Source organism: Silene latifolia, chromosome 8, assembly GCF_048544455.1.
Source record: "Silene latifolia isolate original U9 population chromosome 8, ASM4854445v1, whole genome shotgun sequence".
In the NCBI taxonomy this organism is placed as follows: Eukaryota; Viridiplantae; Streptophyta; class Magnoliopsida; order Caryophyllales; family Caryophyllaceae; genus Silene; species Silene latifolia.
Window position 1 is genome coordinate 6,080,495 of NC_133533.1, and position 22,275 is coordinate 6,102,769.

Below are 22,275 nucleotides of genomic sequence, written 5' to 3' on the forward strand. Positions count from 1 at the left end.
ATGAGTATCTACAAAATATAACAAAATTACGAACAATATTTTTAGCGACAAATATCACAACAGTGGTAACTAACAAAATAGTATATATACCTACTAAGTTCATCATAATGGTACTAAGCTAAGAAATGGCCACAAAGATCAGCATATTGGGCACAAATGATCCTAAGTTGCTTACAACATTTATTTGGTCACTATGTTCACCAAAATGGTCACAAAGAACTGAACACAGAAGTACTCCTTAATAAATGGTCAAACTTGGTCACATTTTGATCTTAATAAGTTACAAAAACAAATCTAAATCAATATCAACAAATGACCACTAAGTTCAGCAAAATGGTCACAAAGAACTGAAAATATAAGTACTCCTTAACAAATGGTCTTAAGCTACAAATAGCACAAACTTGGTCACATTATGATCTTACTAAGTTACAAAAAAAATCTAATTAAACATTAACAAATGGCCACTAAGTTCAGCAAAAAATGGTCAGAAAAACTGAAAACAAAACTACTCTTTAACAAGCGGTCTTAAGCTACAAATAGCATAAACTTGGTCACATTCTGATCTTAATAAGTTACTAAAAAGATGTAATTAAGCATCAACAAATGAACACTAAGGTTGGCAAAATGATCACAAAAAAACTGAAAACAGAAGTACATACTCCTCAACAAATGGTCTTAAGCAACATATAAAATAAAATAAACTTTATCACATTATGATCTTAATAAGTACAAAAAAAACCAGATCTAATTCAACGTACACAAAAATTACCAAAAACGGCTACTAAATCATTAATCATGGTAAAAATATTAATCAAAATAATGTAAAAACTCATTAAACCGACAAATCAACATCAACACCATTAGGTCGTTGTTTTACTTCATCATCTCCATTAGAGCAAGTCCAATGGTAAGCTAGTTTCAACTAGCTTACCATTGCCACATCACATTTTAAGCTAGTTTATTTTTGAGCTACTAATTCATTTCAATGGTTTAGCCAAAAGTTTAACTAGCTTGACTCATATGTTAATTAAGCAAACTAATTTCTATTGGTTGAATTTTGTGGTAGGGTCATTTAAGCTACTAGCTTAATGAAGCTAGTTGCTTGGTTTAAGCTACTCTATATGTACTTGTCCAATGGTTTAGCCACTTGCTTACAATTTTAAAAAATTGCAAGCAAGTCCCTAAACCAAACCATTGGACTTGCTCTTAGGTCTGTCTTTCCTCTTATTCTTATTTGTAACTGCTTATCTTGGATTTTCATCTCCTTAAAACGAAAAATCAACCAAAAAAAATTATTACAATGAAATTATTTAAGTAAAAAAATAGTAAAATATGTGCTATTAAATTACTAAATCATACCTTTAATATCCAATTGAGGTGGTTTCATCCAAATCCCTTTTTGTTGCTTGCTTCCTCGTCATTTTCCAAAAACTTAAAACACAAACAACAAATTGATTACAAAAAAGGGTACTATGGTAAAGTTTAGATCTGAAATTATGAAAATTAAAAAGTACCTACAATTAGAATGAAGCTGAAACAAATGGGAAAAAGATGATAGTTTGAATCTGAACGGAAATGAAGGTAGAAAATGGTTATAGAGAAGCGTGAAAGACAAATATGGGAATGGAAGGAAATTATTCTACAAGATTTTTGGAAAGAAAAAAAAGGCATGAATATAGGCAACAATATAATTGCATCCACTAGACGGCTAGGTTGATTAGTTTTCCTTTTTTAAATAATTTTATCTTTTGAAATTATATCCTACCATTTCATCTTATATGGTAATTACTTGATCCGTTTTATTGGTATAACGAATATATCCATTATACAGAAGATGAATTGATAATTTATAGATTTTTTTTCTATTAAATGGGTTTAAATTGAAAGTATTTAAAAAATGGGGTTGATTTTAAATAACAGTAAATCTTTTAAGAAACGGTTTAATAATAAACTTATTGCGAAACTATTTTATAATTTAAAGTAAAAGTGCTACTACGAGCTATAAAATAGGTACGAATCATTGTTATAGATAAAATAACCACGTTTATTAAGAAAATAGGTTGCACTTTGGGCCACGATCAACAATAAAAGAGTCGCAAAAAACACATCATGGGTACGAGAGAATGGTCTCTTAATAACTTAGCCGTACCTCCCAAGATTTTTGTATTTAAATAATTTACGAAAAATGAGCTCACGTCTCCACTTTTAAATTTTTTTCACGAAGTTCAGGTAAAATTAATCTGAACCATTTGTCTAATATTATAGTGTTCAAGCTCAACTTATTCGAATGTTTTAGCTTTGTCTTAAATGTGCTACTTGTTAGACATTTTTAGAAGAAATTTGCACGTTTTGTTCTATATTCTACTAATTGTAGTTGTGTCAAAATTGTGAGACACTAATTTTATCCTCTTAATATTTCAAAATTATTTAATAAATATGAAAAAAAATTATACTCATATGAAAGAATTGTTTGCAATTAGTTTAATAGTTTAATTTCAAAATTTATTCTAACAATCTATTTTTTTTTTGGAAACCCAATAGGGTATATATGGTCATTATCTCAAAACGAGTAAACGTTCAACAACCTCAGGTAAAATATCGTAATCATTAAAGTAATCGTTCAACAACCTCAGGAAAACTATCGTAATCAATATTTTTTGTTTAGGTTGGAAATAAACTATCGTAATCATTTAGGGGTCGTTTGGTTACCACTTGAAAAACACAGGCATTAGAAAATCCCATGATTTTAAAAAAACAAGGTTGTTTGGTTGCCATTTTTTGGGCAGAATGTAGGAATTGGAACTTCCCAGGAACTTCCAATGCCTACATGATGTAGGCAGTGGCTTACCTACTCCCCCCTTGGTCATTAGAAATTCCTGTGGAATTTAATTCCTACATGGGCAACCAAACAACTTTGCCAAATTCACCCGAATTAGATGATGGAACTTAATTCCTATGAATTGCAAGTTCCTAGGAAGTTGAAGTTCCTTGATCAACCAAACGACTCCTTAAAGTAATCAAATAATTAACATTTCCTATGTTGTTATTAATATGTTGTTGATGTCAATGCAGTATTTATTATATGATCTTTAATGATTTAATTATAATTAATGCTCAAATTAAGGTTAAATATGTCACGTAGCGCATCCACAGTTTCCCAACATTTTTTTTAAATATAAATATAAGATAAGATATGATTATCATGGAACCGTCTTATGCCAAAATTTTGATATTTTATAGTATAATTTCGACTTTAATCCCTATATAGTTAATTGTTTAATCACAAATTCTTATATTTAAATGCCTATGTATATTCTCGTGCAATTTTGCACAGGTTTTTAAGCTAGTTGTATTATTAGTCGATCATTTTGGAATGAAAATTCAGCTTTAGTGAAATTTTAAGCCAATTAAAAGTGAATAGGAATGAATACACAAATAATATGTTTAGGCGATATAACGGAGAAGAGCTAATAATTTTTCGTATCTTTTATTATAATTTATCTTAAATTATTCACATTTATATGTAATTTATAAGATATTCCATAAAATAAATAAGCAATGGCTGAAGGCAAGTAATCGATCTTTTTTATCGCTTTCGCAAGTTTATACATGTTCGTTATGAGAGTAGAACAGGATAATTTTAAATTAAACTTACATAATTAAGTTCTTAATCTTAACTTAGACCGTCTAATAATTAAGTTCTTACCATTTTATAATTTAAAGTAAAAATGATACCAAGAGCTATGAAATAAATATGAATCACGATTACAGATAAAATAGCCATGTTTATTAAGAAAATAGGTAAGAAATATACACTTTCGAAACACACCCAAAAAATCTATTAATAACAATCACAAATTCGCAACCCTAATTTTTCTCTCCTCCTCCATTGTCCTCCATCGTAATAATTATTCAGACAGAATGGTTGCCGCACTGAATGCCCCAATTGACACGAACTTTCCAGCGACTATGGCTACATGCGGGGTGGCGGTTCAGCCAAATACTATTCGTATAACGCGCAACGACCTCTAACATGGTCCAGCCGAAAAACTTTTCAACATGAAGCACCTTCATACGGAAGTATATCACGACTACCATCTTGAACAAGTGGTTCGATATTGGCTTATCACGGTTACGAATGGTAAGAAACTGCGGGTGGACCCTGCACCCCATACATGGTCCGTGATCAGGCTGATTAAAATTAAGTATAATTAATGCTCAAATTAAGGCTAAATATGCCACGTGGCGCAGCCACAGTTTCCCAACTCAATTTTATATATAAATATAAGAAATGATTATCATGGTACCTTCTTATGCGAAAATTTTGATATTTTATAGTACAATTAGTCTTGCTCATAACCAGTGTAAATCATTCACATTTATATGTAATATGTAAAGTATTCCATAAAATAAAATAAAATAAGCAATGGCTGGAGGCAAGTAATCGATCTTTTTTATCGCATTCGCAAGTTTATACATGTTCGTTATGAGAGTAGAACAAGTTAATTTTAAATTAAAGAACTTACCTAAATTAAGTTCTTACCCTTAACTTAGACCGTCTAATAATTAAGTTCTTACCATTTTATAATTTAAAGTAAAAATGATACTTATAAGAGTTATGAAATAAATACAAATCACAATTATAGATAAAATAGCTATGTTTATTAAGAAAATAGGTAAGAAATTATTGTTTCACTTTGGGTCACGATCAACAATAAAAGGGTCACAAAAACACATCAGATATATTAGAGAATCGTCTCTCAATAACTTAGACCGTCTCTCTCATGTTTTTCGTATTTAAAAAATTTACAAGAAATGATCTCATCTCATCACTTTCAATTTTTTTCACGAAATTCAAGTGAATTTAATCTCGAACCATTCGTCAAGACAAGGTATTTCATTACGGATCAGTTAATTTGATCGTGGAGCCATGCCGATCAGCTCATCTGAAAGCAATGGAGGAGGCCAAGGCAGCCGGGACTTATCGCATGCTCCTATCTAACCTTAGGTTGCCCATGTGGCTATATATCCCGAGGAAGCTGGTAAGCAAATCTTGAGCATCTGGAACAAGCACGAGGTGATTAAAGTCAGCGACAACGAGCTAGAATTTCTTACTGAAAACAGTGACATTGGTGGTGCTATTGCAATGTCGTCGTTGCACCATAATCTAAAGTTTCTCTTGGTCAGTCTTGGTGATCATGGTTGTAGATACTACACCAAGAATTTTAAGGGAACCGTGGAAACTTTCAAGATCAAAGCAGTTGACACACAAGTTGACATTGTTTAACCATAAAAATCCGAATGCGTCTTGGACTAAGAGGAGTTTTATTTCACAAAGTTTTCCTATGATGATCTATTGTAGCAAACGTGTGTACGCGTTGCAGGTGGTAGCATTCTCGTACAATATGTTGAGTCGATTCAAGGTAGTGTGAAATCAGAAGAGCAGGATGATACAAAGTCTTGTTGGTATATATTGTACAATCTTGAAAAATACGCGATTTGACATCTTTGAAAGGGTGCCCGACTGGGTTCAATTGGAAGGGAGGAAGTAGCGCAGCTTATTATTGTCCGCCATTGTATTATGTTGGAATATTGGCTTATTTTGTAGGATCTCGATCTTGGGCAAACCCGAGCTAGTGTTGTACAAAGTATTATTTAAACAATGTTACAATGATGTATTACTCCGTATCTTCTTAGATTGAAATATTGTTATTCAATGGAAAAAAACAACATTAGCCCGCCTTAAAGATTATCACTTTCGATTACAATACGAATTAATGGAGCTGATGCACGGAAGTTACCCATGTGTTAATAACACTAAGACTGTAAGAGGCTATTTCCAATGACCGACGAGTCGAGAATTGTGCTAAATGGCGAATAATGAAAATTCGGTTTAGAGTGGCACAAGCTGACTACAAAGTTATACGCTTTTCTTTAATCTTAGGAACAAAATGTTGTTTGCTCATATAGAGCTACTAATAAAGTCGGCAATGGGTTTTGAATTTCTACTAATTTCAGTTCCAATTACTTTAGATCGGATTGTTCTCAACTCAAATTACCGTTTAAATGGGTTACTTTGGCTACGGCCTTGTGGTTTTGTTCGGTTGTCAGATCTACTTATTATCTTCACAAATTATTGTTTCAGACGGTCTTGAGTAATTAAGTAAAATGGTACTTAAGGCGGTCTAAAATTAAGACGGTCTTAAGCCCCCTACCTTATTATTCCGTACTACCTTTCATGTTCTAAAGGCCGTCTGTAATAATAATTTGTGAAGATAATAAGTAGATTTGACAAGTTAAAATAAAAATGGAAACATAAAGAGGTCTTAAATTAAGACCGTCTTAAGCCCCCTACCTTATTACTTCGTACTCCCTTTCATGTACTAATAAGAAATTCTTGGGTGGAGTCTAGTGGTTAAAACTTGGGTGAAATTCCCATTAGATCCGGTTCAAGTCTCCCCAAGAACAAAATCTTGTGGAGCATTTTTAGCCTGAGTCCATTCCTTATGGACTTCGAGCCTGTCACTCTCGGGTGGCTCACCCGGTATACGTGGTTTGGACTTTGAAGGCTATCACATATATCCGAAGGTTTATCCACTGCACACCGAAAAAAAAAATACATTTCCTCGCCTATCACTTTCCCCGCCTACTCTATTAACTTTACCTACCACGCTTCACGACGACACGCCAGCTTGAACACGACCTCGCAAGAAATCGACGAATACGCCAGAACTCGAAGGAGTTCTACTTGCTTGCCTATTACTTGAATAATAGGTATGTAATTTTTGGTGTTATGGTTTAATTTTGGTATTAGGGTTTATAGTTTTAATTGGGTAATTGTGTTTCCGATTGATAATAGTGATATAATATTTGACTTGTTACTTTTATACTTCATGTAGTTGGGGCTTAATTAGTCTCTCATTTGGACAATCCAAAGCTAGTCATTCTTAATTTGATACTCCCTTTTGTCTTAATCATTTATTTGCGACGTGTATTTAAATCAAAGGCAAATAAATGATCGGGTACGGTGATAGTAATGAGTGGTTGTTTCTTTTCTATTCTTTCAAGGTCTTGATCGAAATAGAAACCGTCTTAGTCGAGTGATCTTGCGACATATAGCGTTCAATATGAGCGATGCATCATTTGAAGACATTCCTGAAGAAATTCATATTGCAATCTTGTCAAAGCTGCCACCGAAATCATTGTCAAGATGCAAGTGTGTATCGAAACACTGGAATGATACATTAACTATAAGAGCTTTCTTACTCAATCAATCTATTTCATATGATAAACATCCAAATCTTTTCTTTGTAGCATTGCCAGAGTCGGTAACTAGAGAATTTAACTCGATTCTCTCATTCGAGCTGACAAAGGCAACAACAATGAGCGTAGTTATCGAGTGGGATAATTGCCGGAGAAAGACGAGTATTGAGGAGGTAATAAAAGGGTATCAAGAAGATTTCATTCGTCGTCTCATGGCCAGGCATGATTACATGTCCAATATATGCAATGACCTCATTTGTATTTTTGATCTGTCTTCAAAGAATGTCGGTCTTTTAAACGTTAAAACCCAGGATTATATCCGTCTACCTGCAATAACTATGGATAGTGCTGATCAATTCATCATATTTTGGTATGCATTAGGGTTTGATCCTGTAAATAAGGTATTCAAGGTTCTGTGTATTTTTTCTCAAAACAAATGGTATGATACCAAGGCCTCGATATTGACTCTTGGATCGAAATATTGGAAACCAATCGAGTATGAATGTTTACCTGGTTCAGTGACCGAGAACGCGCCTTATTGGAGTAGCAACAATAGCATTTGTCTTGATGGAGTGATCTATTGGGTCAATGAGACTATAAATGAATACTATTCTATTAAGTTAACCGTGGTTGCTTTTGATCTGAATCGCGAGACATTCAGAGATTACGAGCTGGTTGTCGAAATTGCTGGGACATTCAGTTACTATTTGACATCCTTAAAAGGGTGTCCAACTCTGTTCAGTTGGAAGAAAAAAAGTGATGAGATACAACAGTTGACATTGTTTAACCATAAAAATCCTAATGTGGCGTGGAGTAGGAGGAATTTTATTGCAAACGATTTTCCTAAAATCTTCAATTACGGCAGACCTTCGACTTGTGTTGCAGGAGGTAGCATCCTATTACATATGGTAAGGCCTTCAGGAGCCCCAGAACCTTTGTCTTGTTATATATGGTATGATCTTGAGAAGCTCGCCGCAGAGGAGGAATAAACAGCAAGCGTCAGGTTAACTTGCTGACGACTTTCGAGATATTACATTAAAAACATAGTTTCATCAGTAATGATTTTTCTCAGATTAAAATGCTGTAATAAATTGAGAATGGCCTAAATTTAGTTGAACTTTCTCTAGTATGTTCAAGGTAAAGATTATTTTGTTCTTGGGTTCCAAATTTTGATGAAATTAAATGGTTGCGCTTCGTTTCAATATGAAGTAGTAGTCATTCAATGCAATATATTATGGGTTGTCAGGAAATAGACCGTAAAGGCAAGGCTAATTCAAGATATTGATCGCTAACCGGTTTCTCGTACTAGACATGGTGGTGGGTCGAATGTCATGGTTATATGCATTAGCAATACTCCCTCTGTCTCAGTCATTTGTTGTCCTTTCTATTTTAAGAATGAATTTGATAAGTAATTTGATCATTCACACTCAATTTATTCCATTTGTCATTCAGTAATTGACCCCTCCCCTTCTTTGATTTTTGTGGCAAAACCAAAAGACAACAAATGACCGGAACGAAGGAAGTATTTATCTTTGTTATATTTATATCAATTATGTAAGTTATACAAGTATATACTATCGGATCAGTAGAATTGCATTCCTATAGATTCATTAAAAACTTCGGTATTGCTGACAGGATTAGATCGAAAATTTTAATTTGACAGCATCGTGATTTTCTATTTCTATGTATGTTAGGAATATTTGATTTTGTGATATGTAGCATGACTACTCGTGGGCGTACGAGTGTTAAAATTCTAGTAGGATTAGGAAAGGGAATCAGCCATCAGGACTAGTCAAATAGCACAAAACCCAACTAAATAATTTAATAAATGGGTTTGTACTCTGTATATGAATATTTTATTTCGGTAACATAATATTTCATTTTAATAACCGGCATATTTAAATAGAATTTTTTGATTAATTAGCGTTAATTAGCAAAATAATTAGGTAATTAGCGTTCATTTGAAACTATTTGGGTACATAGTGTCCACGTTATCCCTTTTTATTTTTTTCCAATTTTTATATGAAACCGCTAAGAAACTTAGCGGCTTCATTTAGTTTTTTTTTATATATAAAAGGCAAAACCGTTAGGAATCTTAGCGGCTTACCATATCAGTACTGTCATTTTGTAGTGTACCTAATGCAAATTGTTGGAAATTGGTGGGATAAGCCGCTGGGCATTGCTTTTCATTTGTTTTTTTTTTTAATAAAACTGATATAAATATTTGGACGATGATATTTTGTAAAGCCGCTAAGTTTCTTAGCGGTTTTGTATAAAAATTGAAAAATAAATAAAAAGTGGTGACGTGGACACTATGCACCAAAATAGTTTGAAACTAACACTAATTCCCTACTTAGCTTGCTAATGAACACTCATTAACCAAAAAATTCTACTTAAACTAGTTTTAATCCCGTGCAAAAAATGCACGGGTTACTTTAAATGATAAGATATATAATGATAATGTATAATATCATAATTTTAAATCAGTGCGGCTATAATTGCTAGTCGAATATTCAATAACTTGGCTAAATGAATAAGAATTGAAAATAGTCTACATAATTGCATGGGATTGAATATTCAATTACTTGACCAAATGATATAATTTCTACTCCACATCTTATTATTAGAATTAAGTTGAATAAAAGTATACTTATTCAATGAATATAATGATAACAAAATATACTGAAATTTAAATAAATAAATTTAAACACTAATAATAATAATAATAATAATAATAATAATAATAATAATAATAATAATAAAACAAAAAATACTCATTATCCTAAAAGTTGCATTAACAATGACTCATGACTCATATTAAAGAAATCAACGGAATAATTAACAAAGATACAATATAAATTAATTGTTTTTTTATAAAAAATGATTAGTGAGCTGGGCCTAAACCAACCAAAATTTGGACAAATCACTGCAAGTCTGTAACTCATGTCCATCGTAATCCATACTACTATTCATACCCTAAATTAGCCTCCGCTGCATTCAATCATATACCCCTCCACACAATATTCAATTATGTTTACTCTTACCCTTTTTGCTCTCATCACCCCCATCCAATCTACTTATCATCTTCACCTCATTAGTCATTCCTACTTCACAAATCTAAAGTTATGGCGCAAAAATAAATGCATGGTGAAAAAAATACTCATTTTAGTTGATAATTTAATTTTTTTGGTCAAAAGTTGAAATAAATAGATCGGTTATTTTATGTATTTGATTTTCTTTACAATAAAGGATGAAGACTCGGTATACTATTTTGTCATATGTTGTATAGTCCATTGATTATTAGTTTACATTTATTTTTCGATATCCACCATCAACATCAAATTATTAAAATACATTTTCGTTTATATCTCTTGTACTTGGTTAGTCATCCCTTAATTGATTTAAGAAATAAAAGAAATTTTGTAAGTAATACAACTTTAATTTGAGTATAGTAAAAAAACATGTTTTTCTTGGAAATTTTACATTAATCTATTTTAGCTAGATCTATTATTATTCTTCCTGTGCAACCCACATTTGAAGTAGAATTAGGAATTAGTAAAAGGAGGGGAGAGATTAATTGCATAAGGTGAGAGTAATTAAATATGTAGTTTTACATGGAGGGCCCTACCTGAATAAAGGTTTTTTCAACCCCTAAAAAAAAGGGACCAATAAAAAAGTAAGAAAAAACCTAGCTTATACTAGGTAGATATGTCATTATTCAGCCTCAAATATGGGGTATATTATTTTCTATACAATATTTTATTAATTGTTTATAAATATTCTCTAGACTAACCTATTTCCATAACACAAGCCTACAATCAAGGAGATAATATCGATTGACAATTAACAAAATATTGTATAGAAAATAATAGAATATACATGTGGTCTACTAGGGTAATGAAAATAAAACCATATAACAATCGTAAACTTTGGGTTTTTCTCCTTTTAGGCCAGTTCTCCATATATATATAAGATATTCTCACTAATTATGCTAAAATTAAGTTTATAATTCCATTTATCAAGAGAATATGTTGTGAATCTTTCCATATTTGATTTATTAATATGTACCCTAAGGGCACACGTTAGAAAAACCCATATATATAGGACGGTCCTTTTTAATGCATTCATAATTTCATATATATACAAAATTGCTTTGAGGGTTAACAAAAACTCGGAGTTCTGCCGTTCCATTCTCCTTGTGATCGAGTTCTTGATCGAAACGATAGTCGTAGTCGAGTAATTAATCGCGATTTGCGTACTTTAATCTTCCGAAAAGAAGGAAGTGCAATATGAGCAATGCAATAATTTTAGTCATTCCTGAAGAAATTCAGATTGAAATCTTGTCAAGGTTACCACCAAAGTCATTGGCAAGATTCAATTGTGTTTCGAAACATTGGAATGATACTTTAACCATCCAAGCATTCTTTGTTAGCCACTCCCGTTCATACGATAAACACTCAAAACTTGCTTTTGTCGGACAACGACATAATATTTCGGGATATAATTTCATTGTCTCATTCGAGCTCAACGATGATAATTATATAAACCCAAACACCGTAAATCATCATTTTGCGGTTGCTGAGCGAACGATTGTGCCAAGTAGTGAGAAGATAATTAGAGGGGAGAAGATATATTTCGGAGAATTTTTATCGAGCACTATTAATCCTTCTATGTCGAATATATGCAATGACCTAATTTGTCTCCTTGATCCATCTTCAACGCGTGTCGTTCTCTTAAACTTAAAAACCCGGGATTTTATCCATCTTCCTGCAATAACGAAGCCAATGTATGATTTCAGATTATGGTGTGCATTAGGGTTTGATCCTGTAAATAAGGTATTCAAAGTTCTGAGTATAATTTATAGAGTCGATTCGTGCAAAGGGTGTGCTGCCAAGGCCGCGATATTAACTGTTGGATCGAAATATTGGAAAACAATTGAGTATGAATGTTTACCTAGTTCACTGACTAAGAAAAAGCCTGAATTGAATATCACCAATAATAGCCTTTATCTCGACGGAGTAATATATTGGGCACATGATGTGAGAACTTGTCGTGGTAAATGTGTGTTAACCTTTGTTGAATTTGATTTGAATCGTGAGGCGTTCAGAGATTATGAGATTGTCGTGACAATCGACGGGGATATGACATTTGGATACTATTTGACATCCTTAAAAGGCCGCCCAACTCTTTTCCTATTGAATAGGGAAAGAAATGAAATAAAACAGTTGACGTTGTTTAAACATAAAAATCTGAATGCGGCTTGGAACCGGAGGATTCTTGCTTCAGATGATTTCCCAGCCTTTTATATCTTTGCTTTTACGGGAGATTTCGTGCAGGATCTAGCATCCTGCTAGATCCTGTGATATCGATGTCAATCAATGGTGATTTTGTGAAACCTCTAGAACAGGATTTGTATTTCTTCTATAATCTCGAGAATTTAGCAGTCCAGTAAATTATACTCCGTACACCTTGTTAATTTATCGACAATAAATAAAAACATCAGTATATTAGAATATTAGATTAGATTAGATGTTATTTTTAAGGATTTTCTCACTTACCTTTCTTTTAGTGCAAAAAACTTTTGATTGTCTATAATTCTTGGCTACGAGTTCTGAAAACCGTTTCCCATCAATAAAAGCAATCATCCTGCTTTTGCGAACTATCTAATATCAGCGGTTGATTCCTGAAGTATGTAACTCTTATGGTCTGTTTGGTGCTGTCCTTTTAACGGATGACTTTCAATACATAAATTAGTACGGTTATTTTAGAGTTAAGTCGATCATTCGGGTCGTTCTGAGTCAATTTCGTCTTTTTTGGATCCATATTAGGTCTCTAATTTAATCAGATGATATTTCTGTTGGCGTTTGGGTTAATTTCACTTCGTTTTTTCGGGTTCAATTGGGATTTAGGCCGGGACATTGGATCAGTTTCGTCGGGTTTAATTTAACAGTGATTTATATAAGGAGTATAAGAGATGAGTTTGGAAAAGTTTAAAATGTATTAACAGTATACCAAAGTATTTATACAGAGAGTAAACGAATGCTAGCCCTAAAATCCTAGGTAACTAAGATTACAAGTTAACAATAACTACAAGATATGATATTCCAGAAATATACGAATCATAATCATAATAAATAATAATATTATACAGCTAGCAAGATAATGGAAAGATTTCAAAATTTTGCATCAAACTAAAATCCTAATTTTAAATAAATTCGACTAAATTAGGGTTCATTCAAAAATTGAATTAGGGTTCATCCAAAAATATAAATATAAATACGTAGTATAAGATAGTTTTTTTCAAAAAAAAAAAAAAAACCCTATAATTAATTCTGACTTCTGAGTAATATTGTTCCTTTCCGTTTCTTTGGCGGTCTTGAGCGAAATAACAACCGTCTCAGTTAAGTTATCTTGAGAAGTTTAACGTTCAATTATACTGACTAGCATAGTTGCTAGTTCCATGGAGATGAATGTTAAGCAAAACATTGAAGGCGGAGTTAAAAGACAGGAGTGCAATACGAGTGATGCATCGAGCGCAGACATCATTCCTGAAGACATTGAAATTGATATATTGTCAAGGCTGTCATGCAAGTCATTGTCGAGATGCCAGTGTGTTTCGAAACACTGGAATGATACAATAACCATAAAAGCATTCCTGCTTAAAAACTCTCTTTCATATGATAAACATCCGCAACTAGCGTTCGCGGTACGCTCGGGTATTTGGGAAAAAGGCTCGGTTTTGTCATACAAGCTCGATGATGCTGATAAAACGACGACTTTGTCGGTATCAAGGATCAGAGAGGGCGGAATGTAAATTTCACTGATTTTATTCCTATGAGTAATTATTCTTACATATCGAATATATGCAACGACCTAATTTGTCTCTTTGATCCATTTTCAACGTGTGTTGATCTTTTAAACATAAAAACCCAGGATTTTATCCGTCTTCCTGCTATAACTATCAAGTCTGTGGATCCTTTCAGATTTTGGTATGCATTAGGGTTTGATCCTGTACAGCAAGTATTCAAAATTCTGATTAGTATTTACCCATGCAGTAAAAAAAAGTGTACTCCTGCCAAGGCCGCGATACTGACGGTTGGATCGAAATATTGGAACCCAATAGACTATAAATCTTTACATTGGCGGAGTATCAACAATAGCATTTGTCTTAATGGAGTGATTTATTGGGTCCACAAAAACAAAATCGATAATTTTATTGAGCTAACCGTTGTTGCATTTGATTTGAATCACGAGGCGTTCATCACAGATAATGAGCTTGTCGTGACACCCATGAGAACGACGTACACACGACACTATTTGACGTCTCTGAAAGAGTGCCCAACTCTCTTCATTTGGAAGATGAAAAGTGATGATCACACTGAAGAAGTAGAACAATGGACATTATTTAACCATAAAACTCTGAATGCAGCTTGGAAGATGAGGAATTTTACTAATATGATGGTACCTTCCGACGCTCATGGGGATACTGTTGCAGGAGGTAGCACATTGCTACGATATTCGCATCCGATTGATTATTCCGACTATTCTGTGTACGTTTTTTATGATCTAGAGAAGTTATTTGCCATAGAGTAACTAACTTATTATAGTTTACTAATATGATGGATTGATGGTAGCCTTTTGTTAATGTCAATATTAGGGGATACTATATATATGACGTTGTATTGTTACAACGAGAACACAATATTATCAATAATAATGTCATATTGTTTTGTCGTATCTAAATCTTAGCATGCAGTTAAGGTTCGAGATTTTATATGATGGTACTTCACGGCAGCTTTGATTGACGATTTTATATCGACGGTATCGTGACAATTATGATTTATCTTGTTCGATTTGGATGTTGTAATTACCAAAAGAGTTGTTTACATTTTGGGGGTGATTTAATTTAGTAGTTTGTTCTCGTGTATGTTTGCCGGTGTTCCTCTTCAAATGGAGCCAAGGATTTATTGTACTTCGGTTCCGAGTTTGCGACCTAGAATGAGTGAACCAAATATCCCTAAGTGAAAATTATGAAAGGGGCTAAGTTAGAAGTTCATTAAATATGATCGACGATTTAAATTATGTGTCGAAAATCTTTAGCAGCACCCTTAAAAATTCCTATTAAAAATTCCTATTATTATCTTTCCTATTTTTTTCCTAATATGAAATAGAGCGAGCTGATCAAGCCCTGATAAAATCGACCCGACATTCGAACTCAAGATCCGATCTAACCCGAATCCAAATTGACATGATTCAATATAATCCAGCCCGAATGTTTATTGTTTCATGCTGATTATCATCAATAAATAAGTTGATAATAGTTGACCCGAAAATGAGCCGGCATGACCCGACCCAATTGGTAACAAGCAAATCTCAAGAGATTGTACGCTAATGAAACTAGGAAAGAAATAATTGAAGTGATAGACACAATATTAAAAGATACGGAGTAATGATAGAATTTCATGTGATTTTTTTCATTAAATAAACTCTTCCTTTCATATACTCTATAATATAAAGCTCTGAGTAATATTGTTTACCACTTCCAGTTCTTTTGCAGTTGTGATTGAATTAAAAACGGTCTTAATTTAATAAATATTGTGAGTTTTTAATATTTGATAGTTTCATGGTGAGGAATATCGAGCAAAAGGTTAAAGGCAGAGTTATAAAGCGGAACTGCGCTACGAGCAATGCATCAAATGCAGACATTCCTGAAGATATTCAAATTGAAATCCTATCAAGGCTGTCATTCAAGTCATTGTCAAGAGGCAAGTGTGTTTCGAAACACTGGAATGATACATTAACCATACAAGCATTCTTGCTTAAACACTCTCGTTCGTATGATAAACATTCAAAACTTGCTTTTGTGGTAAAATCGAGTGTTTGGGGAAAACGATCGATTATCTCATTTGAGCTCAATGATGACAACACCCCCAAAACGGAGACTGTAACTGTAGCAAAGCCAAAAACAACTGCCCCTCTGATCAAAGGGCAGGATGTATATTTCACTGATTTACCTAAGTGTGATTTGGTCAACCGAGACTTTGGTTATAGTGAATCTTTTTACATGTCCAATATATGCAACGGCCTAATTTGTCTCTTTCGTCCATATTCAACGTTTGTCAGTCTTTTAAACATAAAAACCCGGGATTTTATCCAGCTTCCTCCAATAATAATAACTATGAAGTCTATGAGTGTTTTTAGATGTTCGTATGCATTAGGGTTTGATCCTGTACAACAAGTATTCAAAGTTCTGAATATTAGTTATGGAAGAAGAAGCAACGATACTAGTATCATCAAGGCCGCGATATTGACTGTTGGATCGAAATATTGGAACCCGGTAGACAATGAAAATTTATCGAGTTCAGTAACCGAGAACTTACCTGAGTGGACGGCCACTAATAGCCTTTGTCTTGATGGAGTGATTTATTTGCTCCGTAAAAAATTATTCAGTAATGTTATTGTTGCTTTTGATTTTAATCGCGAGGCGTTCAGAGATTACGAGCTTGTCATGACACCCATTACACAATCGACTTTGGGCAGACGATACTATTTGACATGTTTGAAACAGTGCCCAACCCTGTTTATTTGGAATGCGCAAAGTGATCTGACTGATGACGTCGTACAATGGACACTATTTAACCATAAAAATCCGAATGCAACTTGGAAAAGGAGGAATTTTACTAATAATTATTCCACTGACAACGCTCATTTCGCAACTATTGCAGGAGGTAGCACCCTACTACGATTTTGGGAATTGATTAATAATTCCGAGTATTCTTGGTATTTTTTTTATGATCTTGAAAAGTTCGCCATAGAGTAACATATTGCAAGCGTAGCATCTTTATGTGAGACAGTCATCTGTCAAATGTAATATAAAATAAAAGAGCTTATTAAACTGATTGTATTTCGTTTTTATGTGAGACAGTTATCTATCAATGCAATATTTCTCAATTCAATTTTCTTTATGGATTAATGTATGATCTTGAAAATTTCGCCATAAAGTAGCATGCTATAGTTTTCATGTGTATCATTTTAAAGTGAGAATAACCTGAATTTAGTTGAAATAAAATGGCTGCACCTCGTTTTTATATCAAGATATTTATCGCGAATCAATGTAGCATATTAGACATGGTGGCAGGTCGAATGTCATGGTTTATCGTTGTTATATTTATGTCAATCCCTTACCTAGTATGTAAGCAAACACAGCAATGTGAATCGAATATTAGTTGCTATATTTGGCTGCCTTCAATGGTTCAATGGAGACCTGGAAAACGGGTCAATCGAGGGTTGCTGGCTTTGGGTCGTGTTTTGGTAAATTTCTACCAAGTAGGGTTAAAGTGACCGCTCTTTTTAGCCTCGTATCGGGGGTTAAACTATATGTGATTTGTGACGGAATATGTAAGTAATTAAGACAGAGTAACGATGTAGATAAGTAAAGGACGAAATAAGCAAATAATGACACAAGGGATTTTGGTGGTGTGAGGAATCACATGTAGGTCTCCACATCGGAGAAATAGAGAAGAGTGATCTAGTTTATAATCCAAGGGGTTACTCCTCCCATTGCCAATTGGTTTTGGGATGGAACCTCCTTGGACTTGTAAACTGGACACTCTCTCCTCCTCGACGGGCGGGTGCGGCCCAAGCCCATGTGCGATTCTAACAGGTGGCGCGGAGGGGGGTCGGAATCCTACCAATAGTCCACTATATGATAATCAGAGTACAATCCTCCTTTTATGACTTCTTAATGTGTACCCTTAGGCCACACGGTTGAAAAGCCAATACTAATATGATGGTAGCTTTTTGTTAATGTTAATTCCAATATATCGTATAAGTTTAATAATAGAAATAAGATATGCACCTACATAATTGTTTACTATCTAGGTTAGGGTTAGCTACCTTAGGAGTACTATATATATATATATATATATATATATATATATATATATATATATATGACGTATTGTTACAACGAGACCACAATGTTATCAATATTAACGTCATATTGTTTTGTCGTATCTAAATCTTATCATGCAGTTAAGGTTCGAGATTTTATATGATGGTACCTCACGGCAGCTTTGATTGACGATTTTATATGACCGTATCGTGACAATTATGATTTATCTTGTTCGATTTGGATGTTGTGATACAATGAAAAAAATCTGTCATAAGTTGAGCCTATAATAATGTTTATAATCTTGAATCATGTATGCTTGCTGGTGTTTCTCTTCAAATGGAGCCAAGGGTTGTGTTGTCTCTTGGCCATGTTTTCTTAATAGTAACCGCTGAGCCAAGATACCGGTTCGATTACCTTCCCTACCTCGTGGTATAGACTTGAGTTACAAAGTGACTATTGACCGTACTAAGAACTTATGCCTGTCTTTGATATATTGCCCTTTCTTGTATGGTGATTTTATGAACTGTAATAGGTGAGATGTAAGCCGGTTACAGTTGATAAAGTTTGGATTACTATTTGTTATCTGATTCACATGATAGTGTAGTATGAGTCGGTCTAGTATTCACATGCTAGGACTATGTGTTGTTATATTGTTGTTCACATGATAAGCACGATTGTCTAGCATCTATATGCTAAGGCATTGTGTGATTCGTATTCATATTCTTATGTTTACATGTTATATTAATTATGACATTTCGTGGCTGGGAGAACTCGGAGTTACTCCCCACTGACTGTGGCTTTCGTATTTGTATAAAATGCGAATGACAGGTAGGTGATGCATATATGGGGTACATGGACGAGCTAGCGAGCAAAGTAACCTTGGGACCTAGACTGGTTTTATTTCATTGTGACCCTTAAACCCTTTTTGTGTCACATACATTTTAGGGACATATGTCTCCCTCTTTTTCTTTGGTTTGTATCACTTTATTCTCGCAGCTTTAGCATAGTTATGTAAATTAGTCTGTTAGCATTTGCAGGTGTTGGCATCCTCCTTCTGGAAATGTTTGTGAATGGTTTAGAAAAGTTTTAAAAATGACAGGTTTTTGGCTAGTTGAACCAATTACAAACATATCCTACCAGTTTTTCTGTAGAATTACGTGTTTACTCCTGAAGAAATTAAGATTGAAATCCTGTCAAGGTTGCCGACCAAGTCATTGTCGAGATGCAAGTGTGTTTTGAGACACTGGAATGATACATTAACTATGCAAGCATTCTTGCTTAAACACTCTCGTTCGTATGATAAACATCCAAAACTTGGTTTTGTGAAACGCTCGAATTATTGGTGGAAACGGTCGGTTATCTCAATCGATCTCAACAGTGACAACACACCCAAAACGATGATCCCAATTGTCACAAACCCGAAAAGAAGTGACTATGGTATCATAGGGCAGGATGTATATTTCACTTTTGGTTTTCTTATGAATAATTATTTCCACATGTCGAATATATGTAACGACCTGATTTGTCTCTTTAGTCCATGTTCAACGTTTGTCGGCCTTTTCAACTTAAAAACTGGGGATTTTATCCGTCTTCCTGCAATAACTATGAAGTCTGTGGAACATTGCATATGGTATGCATTAGGGTTTGATCCTGTACATAAGGTATTCAAAGTTCTGTGTAGTATTTACCCAAACGGAGGAATAGATGTCGTGATACTGACAGTTGGATCGAAATATTGGAAACCAATAGACATCAAATCTTTACCTAGATCGTTGATTAATAAGAACTCGCCTTGGCGGAGTATCCTCAATAATAGCGTTTGTCTTAATGGAGTGATCTATTGGGTCTATCAATATACAATTGATGATGATGATGATGATGATGTTATTGTGCCAACCGTTGTTGCTTTTGATTTGAATCGTGAAGCGTTCATAGATAACGAGCTTGTCACAACGACACCCATGAGACGTGGCATGTACAAACGATACTATTTGACATCTTTGAAAGATCGCCCAACTCTGTTGATTTGGAAGAAGAAAAGTGATGAGACTCAAGAGGTCGAACAATGGACATTATTTAACCATAAAACTCCAAATGCGACTTGGAAAATGAGGAATTTTACTAATATGATGGTATCTTACTACGCTTATTGGGATAGTTGTTGGGATACTGTAGCGGGAGGTAGCACCTTGCTACAATATTCGCATTCGATTGATGATTCCAAGTATTCTTTGTACTTTTTTTATGATCTTGAGAAGTTTGCCATAGAGTAATATATTCAATGGAACGGAGGAAGTAGTTTACTAATTTACAAATATGATGGTACCTTACGGGCTACGGTGGACACTTAAGGTTCGAGATTAAAGTCATCATCATCGATCAATTTAGCATTCATGTGATCTCTTGTCAATGCATCAACGTTATCAATTATGACTTTTAGATTTTTTAATTTTCGGAAAGTATTATTTTACGGTTTATAGGATGATAATAAAATTACTGTTTGCCGAATTGTGTTAGTAGAACAGTAGGTCTCATGAGATACCGTTTACTACTAATTTAGTGGGAGAAATAATATGAAAAAAAGAAATCTAATTGGTCTCTCACCCATTATGTGAGAGATCTCTCAATAACCTATTGAGATATCGTCTCTCTGTAGTTTTTGTGGAGTTTTTGTATAGAAAAACTAAGGCAAGTAGTTAGAATTCTAATAGGATAGGCAAGGGAATTAGGATACCGTTGAAATACAGTTTCAAATCCCATAGGCTATCGGTAAGACTCTCTTAAGACGGGTATATTCGTTGTAAAATTAAAACGAGTCAAATATACACCCATTTACATACATATGACAAACATTTTGTGATTATCATTATTCTTTTGTCTTTTTATAATACTTGACCCGTCTTAAACTTAAGACAGATAGTTTCGTCCTAAACGAGAAATTTTTTGATATGGCCCAACTCGTGGGTGTATAGCCCGTATATGTTAGAAAAACCGGGGATCTCAATGGACTTATTTGTTTCGGAATTGTGTTGGGATAGTTAAGGAAAATTGTTAGAATTGTAATATTGGTGCCCGGTTTCGCCCGGCTACCTCTTTCGGGGAACTGAAGGCAATCTCTTTTCGGGGAACTGAACGCAATTTAATGTGTTGACCCCTTCCAAATTTGACATTTTCATTCGCAAGAATTAGGAATCGAATCCCCCATTACTTGTTTAAGAGACTTTACCACTCACACCAGCCAACTTCGGTAGGTAGCCTTTTCAATTTATGAAGTATGACTTTTTGATATTTAGCCTAACTCGTGGGCCTACATTAGAAAAACCGAGGATCTCAAATTCTATGGAGTCATTGGTTTCCGAATGGTATTGAGATAACACAAAAACTCCGGAGAGACAGTCTCTAAATAACGTTATTGAGAGATCTCTCACATGATGGGGTGACAGACCCACTGAATTTCTTTTTTTCTTATTATGTCTCCCACTAACTTGGTGGGAGACGATTTCCCATAAAACCTACTGGATAAATAATTAAGGAAAATTGTTAGATTTATTAATTATAGTAGGACTAGGAAAGGAAATCGGGACACGGTTGGACTGATATATTGTTTTTTTTTTTTTTTTTTTTTTTTTTTATGACGAGGGGTTGAATCCCCCCGGGCCCATGCATTCCCGCACCACCACATGGACCATGTAAGCCACCCCATTCGGGGGCTGCAGTGGCCAAGTGATCATCGCCCCAGCTGGGAGTCGAACCCGGGACCTCTCAACTCCTGCATTTTTGCAAGCTTCAAGGTTTAACCCGGCTACCACTGGACTAACATCACTTGGTTCTGATATATTGTTTCTTAACCCTATTTCTGCCGTTGTTTCTATTAACAATATTTCAAGCATATACTCTCAATCCTGCAAACAAGGCAATAATATCAAGACAATCAATCAATATAATTCATTCACACTATAATTAGAGGAAGTATATATTTCTTGTGTAAACCATAATTAGCTCTTCATTATTCACTATATATACCTTGTAAAACTAACATACGATGTATCATTCATTCAATCATTCTCATATATACAATAATTCTCATAGTTTCTGCGTTGCGAGGTTGAGTATTTTTT

The 22,275-nt window shown here is 34.0% G+C and overlaps 4 protein-coding genes across 4 annotated transcripts; all 4 read left to right on the forward strand.

The window, feature by feature from the left end:
• Positions 1 to 6,659: 6,659 nt before the first annotated feature.
• Positions 6,660 to 8,252, forward strand: LOC141594517 (putative F-box protein At1g47800). The gene has a single exon (XM_074414532.1). The coding sequence runs from the start codon at positions 7,128 to 7,130 to the stop codon at positions 8,250 to 8,252; it is 1,125 nt and encodes a 374-aa protein (XP_074270633.1). The 5' UTR covers positions 6,660 to 7,127.
• Positions 8,253 to 11,552: 3,300 nt separating this feature from the next.
• Positions 11,553 to 12,617, forward strand: LOC141594518 (putative F-box protein At3g52320). Its single transcript, XM_074414533.1, has one exon. The coding sequence runs from the start codon at positions 11,553 to 11,555 to the stop codon at positions 12,615 to 12,617; it is 1,065 nt and encodes a 354-aa protein (XP_074270634.1).
• Positions 12,618 to 12,631: 14 nt separating this feature from the next.
• LOC141594519 (putative F-box protein At5g62060) lies at positions 12,632 to 14,856 on the forward strand. Its single transcript, XM_074414534.1, has 3 exons — positions 12,632 to 12,711; positions 13,708 to 14,047; positions 14,197 to 14,856. The coding sequence occupies exons 1-3, from the start codon at positions 12,632 to 12,634 to the stop codon at positions 14,854 to 14,856; spliced, it is 1,080 nt and encodes a 359-aa protein (XP_074270635.1).
• Positions 14,857 to 15,886: 1,030 nt separating this feature from the next.
• Positions 15,887 to 17,083, forward strand: LOC141594520 (putative F-box protein At1g47730). The gene has a single exon (XM_074414535.1). It carries the CDS (start codon positions 15,887 to 15,889, stop codon positions 17,081 to 17,083), a length of 1,197 nt encoding a protein of 398 aa, XP_074270636.1.
• Positions 17,084 to 22,275: the final 5,192 nt, after the last annotated feature.

Bases quoted from the DNA above. Each gene is read 5' to 3' on its own strand.
- LOC141594520 (XM_074414535.1), top strand. From the start codon at position 15,887: ATGGTGAGGAATATCGAGCAAAAGGTTAAAGGCAGAGTTATAAAGCGG.
- LOC141594518 (XM_074414533.1), top strand. From the start codon at position 11,553: ATGAGCAATGCAATAATTTTAGTCATTCCTGAAGAAATTCAGATTGAA.
- LOC141594519 (XM_074414534.1), top strand. From the start codon at position 12,632: ATGTCAATCAATGGTGATTTTGTGAAACCTCTAGAACAGGATTTGTAT. The intron at 12,712-13,707 runs GTAAATTATACT...TATACTGACTAG, and splicing joins CTCGAGAATTTAGCAGTCCA to CATAGTTGCTAGTTCCATGG. The intron at 14,048-14,196 runs GTATCAAGGATC...ATAAAAACCCAG, and splicing joins ATAAAACGACGACTTTGTCG to GATTTTATCCGTCTTCCTGC.
- LOC141594517 (XM_074414532.1), top strand. From the start codon at position 7,128: ATGAGCGATGCATCATTTGAAGACATTCCTGAAGAAATTCATATTGCA.